Below are 2,747 nucleotides of genomic sequence, written 5' to 3'. Positions count from 1 at the left end.
GCCGCCGCCGCCGCCGCGGGAGCCGTTCGCACCCAGCCTGGGCAGCGCCTTCCACCTGCCCGACGCGCAGCCCGCCGCCGCCGCCGCCGCCGCCGCGCTCTACTACTCGAGCTCCACGCTGCCCGCGCCCCCGCGCGGGGGCTCCCCGCTGGCCGCGCCCCAGGGCGGCTCGCCCACCAAGCTGCAGCGCGGAGGCTCGGCCCCCGAGGGCGCCGCCTACGCCGCGCCGCCGCGCGGCTCCTCGCCCAAGCAGTCGCCCAGCCGCCTGGCCAAGTCCTACAGCACCAGCTCGCCCATCAACATCGTCGTGTCCTCGGCCGGCCTGTCCCCGATCCGCGTGACCTCGCCCCCCACCGTGCAGTCCACCATCTCCTCCTCGCCCATCCACCAGCTGAGCTCCACCATCGGCACGTACGCCACCCTGTCGCCCACCAAGCGCCTGGTCCACGCGTCCGAGCCGTACGGCAAGCACTCGCAGGAGCTGTATGCCACGGCCACCCTCCAGAGGCCGGGCAGCCTGGCAGGTAAAGGGCTCGCCGCTTGGCACCCCCACACCCTGGGGGGTGCGGGGGGGCCAACTGGGCACGCGGTGGGGGACCCTGCGGGAGGCAGGCAGACAGACGTGGGGCTGGAGCAGAGTCGGGCTGGGCTTGTTGGTGGGCAGGTGTTTAGCATCCTCTGAAAGCAAGGGAAGCGGAGGGCGTCCCTAGACAGGCTGTTAACTAGCATCTGAACTCAAATCTACTGGTTGCTTCTGTTTGGAAGTCATGCATTCTCGCAAACTCGAGTATTTTCTTTCTGTCTCTCCGTCTCCCCTCTCTCGCTCTCTCTGTCCCTTCCACCCCGCCTCCAATCTGCAGATATCCATCCTTTAAGTCACATTTAATAAGCAGTCACAAAGACCTGTTGAATGTATCCAGAAAAAAAGAGCACAGAGAATAAAAACGACAGTGTTTCCATGATCACCTGTAGTTCTCTGCATTGAGCTGCAGGAAAAAAGTAAGGAGTTTTCCTACCTAGAGAGCAGACATTCAACTTCCAAAGATTTCAATAGTCATGAAAAAGTTACCTGTGATGAATTGCCCTGGAATTTTTACTACTTTGTAGTGGCTTGAAATGATTATGTTTTGTCTAAGTGTAGTTACTGAGAAAATGAAAGAACTTCCAGACCTGCCATTGAGATTGCGTAGATCCCAACAATGGGGAAAAAGTAACCAGTGATGGAAGTCTCTTGAGTGTGTTGCCTGTTTATTAGGAGGGATGGAGTGGGGAGATTGGGCTCAACGGGTTTTGGGGATGAAACCTGCTTTTCCTTGCCAGTTTGGAGGAGGTGACATTTCTGTGGTCCTTACGCCCATCAAAGACCAGGCTGAACTGGGGATTCGCTGCTGGTTAACACCATGTGTTCAGCTTAAACAAGACACTGTGATTGAAAGACTAATATTTTGTCTCCTAAAACACCTGACAACAACCCCAGATTTATTGTTGATTTTTTTTAACCTCATATGAAAGTATTTGGTAATTGTGTCACTCTAGTAACAGATGCTGCTCTCATATGTTCCCCTTCTTGACATAAATGGATGCCTGTGAAGATAAATAGGATAAAGAAAAGGAACTTGTTGCATACAGGAGGCAGGTGTCCAAGGCCTTTTTAAATTCACACAGTAATCCCCGGTGTGGACTGGTCTGGCATAACAGGACGCAGGCAGGAATTCTGCTGCCCCCAAATTCTGCTAGGTATGCTTCTTCTCTCACTCACTCCTTCTCTCACTCATTCCTTCTCTCACTCACTCCTTCTCTCACGCACTCCTTCTCTCACGTACTCCTTTTCTCACTCACTCCTTCTCTCATGCACTCCTTCTCTCACTCACTCCTTCTCTCACTCACTCCTTCTCTCACTCACTCCTTCTCTCACTCACTCCTTCTCTCACGCACTCCTTCTCTCACGTACTCCTTTTCTCACTCACTCCTTCTCTCATGCACTCCTTCTCTCACTCACTCCTTCTCTCACTCACTCCTTCTCTCACTCACTCCTTCTCTCACTCACTCCTTCTCTCACGCACTCCTTCTCTCACGTACTCCTTTTCTCACTCACTCCTTCTCTCATGCACTCCTTCTCTCACTCACTCCTTCTCTCACTCACTCCTTCTCTCACTCACTCCTTCTCTCACTCACTCCTTCTCTCACGCACTCCTTCTCTCACGTACTCCTTTTCTCACTCACTCCTTCTCTCACGCACTCCTTCTCTCACGCACTCCTTCTCTCACTCACTCCTTCTCTCACTTTAATAGAATTTTGGAAGTAGCACTCATGATGTTAACCTAGTGCCAGTGTTCAAATGCCTGTTATGTAGGTAGGGACTCAAGAGTGGCAGTCTGTTTGGAAGAGGGGCCTAGGAGAGACCTGTAGGGAAACGTAGTTTAGGTAAGTTTGGAAACTTTGTTTTAGAAGTTTGCAAAATAAGCTTCTAGATCGTGGCAAGGAGTGGGACCCGGGGAGCTGGTGGAGGACTCAGGCCCTTGGACCCTCTTCCCAAGCCACCAGAGAGAAGAGGCAGCTGAGTCCTAGAGGGTCCCAGTGACTTGTCAAAATCCCATTTGTTCCCTGAAGAGAGCCGGGAAAAGAAACCAGGAGCCTTAACTTCCGTCTCTTTCTCCCAGTGATCAGACGTGCTAAACTTGGGTGGGTTCGCTCAATCACATTACGAAAAATAGGGAGTGTGTGGCTGGTGGAGAGGTGGTGGGGTC

The 2,747-nt window shown here is 53.3% G+C and overlaps 1 protein-coding gene across 2 annotated transcripts in view; it reads left to right on the top strand.

Annotated features, from left to right (window-relative positions):
- Nucleotides 1–2,747, top strand: part of CTNND2 (catenin (cadherin-associated protein), delta 2) — a 914,052-nt gene that overhangs the window by 450,335 nt on the left and 460,970 nt on the right. Inside the window, exon 8 of one of the 2 annotated variants that reach the window (XM_010833758.1) lies at nucleotides 1–524. The exons of the other annotated variant lie outside the window; for it this stretch is intronic. Coding sequence (XP_010832060.1) covers nucleotides 1–524 — 524 coding nt within the window. The remainder of the gene's footprint in view (nucleotides 525–2,747) is intronic. 2 annotated transcript variants of the gene reach the window in all.

This window comes from Bison bison, unplaced genomic scaffold (assembly GCF_000754665.1).
Source record: "Bison bison bison isolate TAMUID 2011002044 unplaced genomic scaffold, Bison_UMD1.0 scf7180017863887, whole genome shotgun sequence".
NCBI classification, from domain to species: Eukaryota; Metazoa; Chordata; class Mammalia; order Artiodactyla; family Bovidae; genus Bison; species Bison bison.
This window is presented reverse-complemented; position numbering and strand designations above follow the sequence as displayed.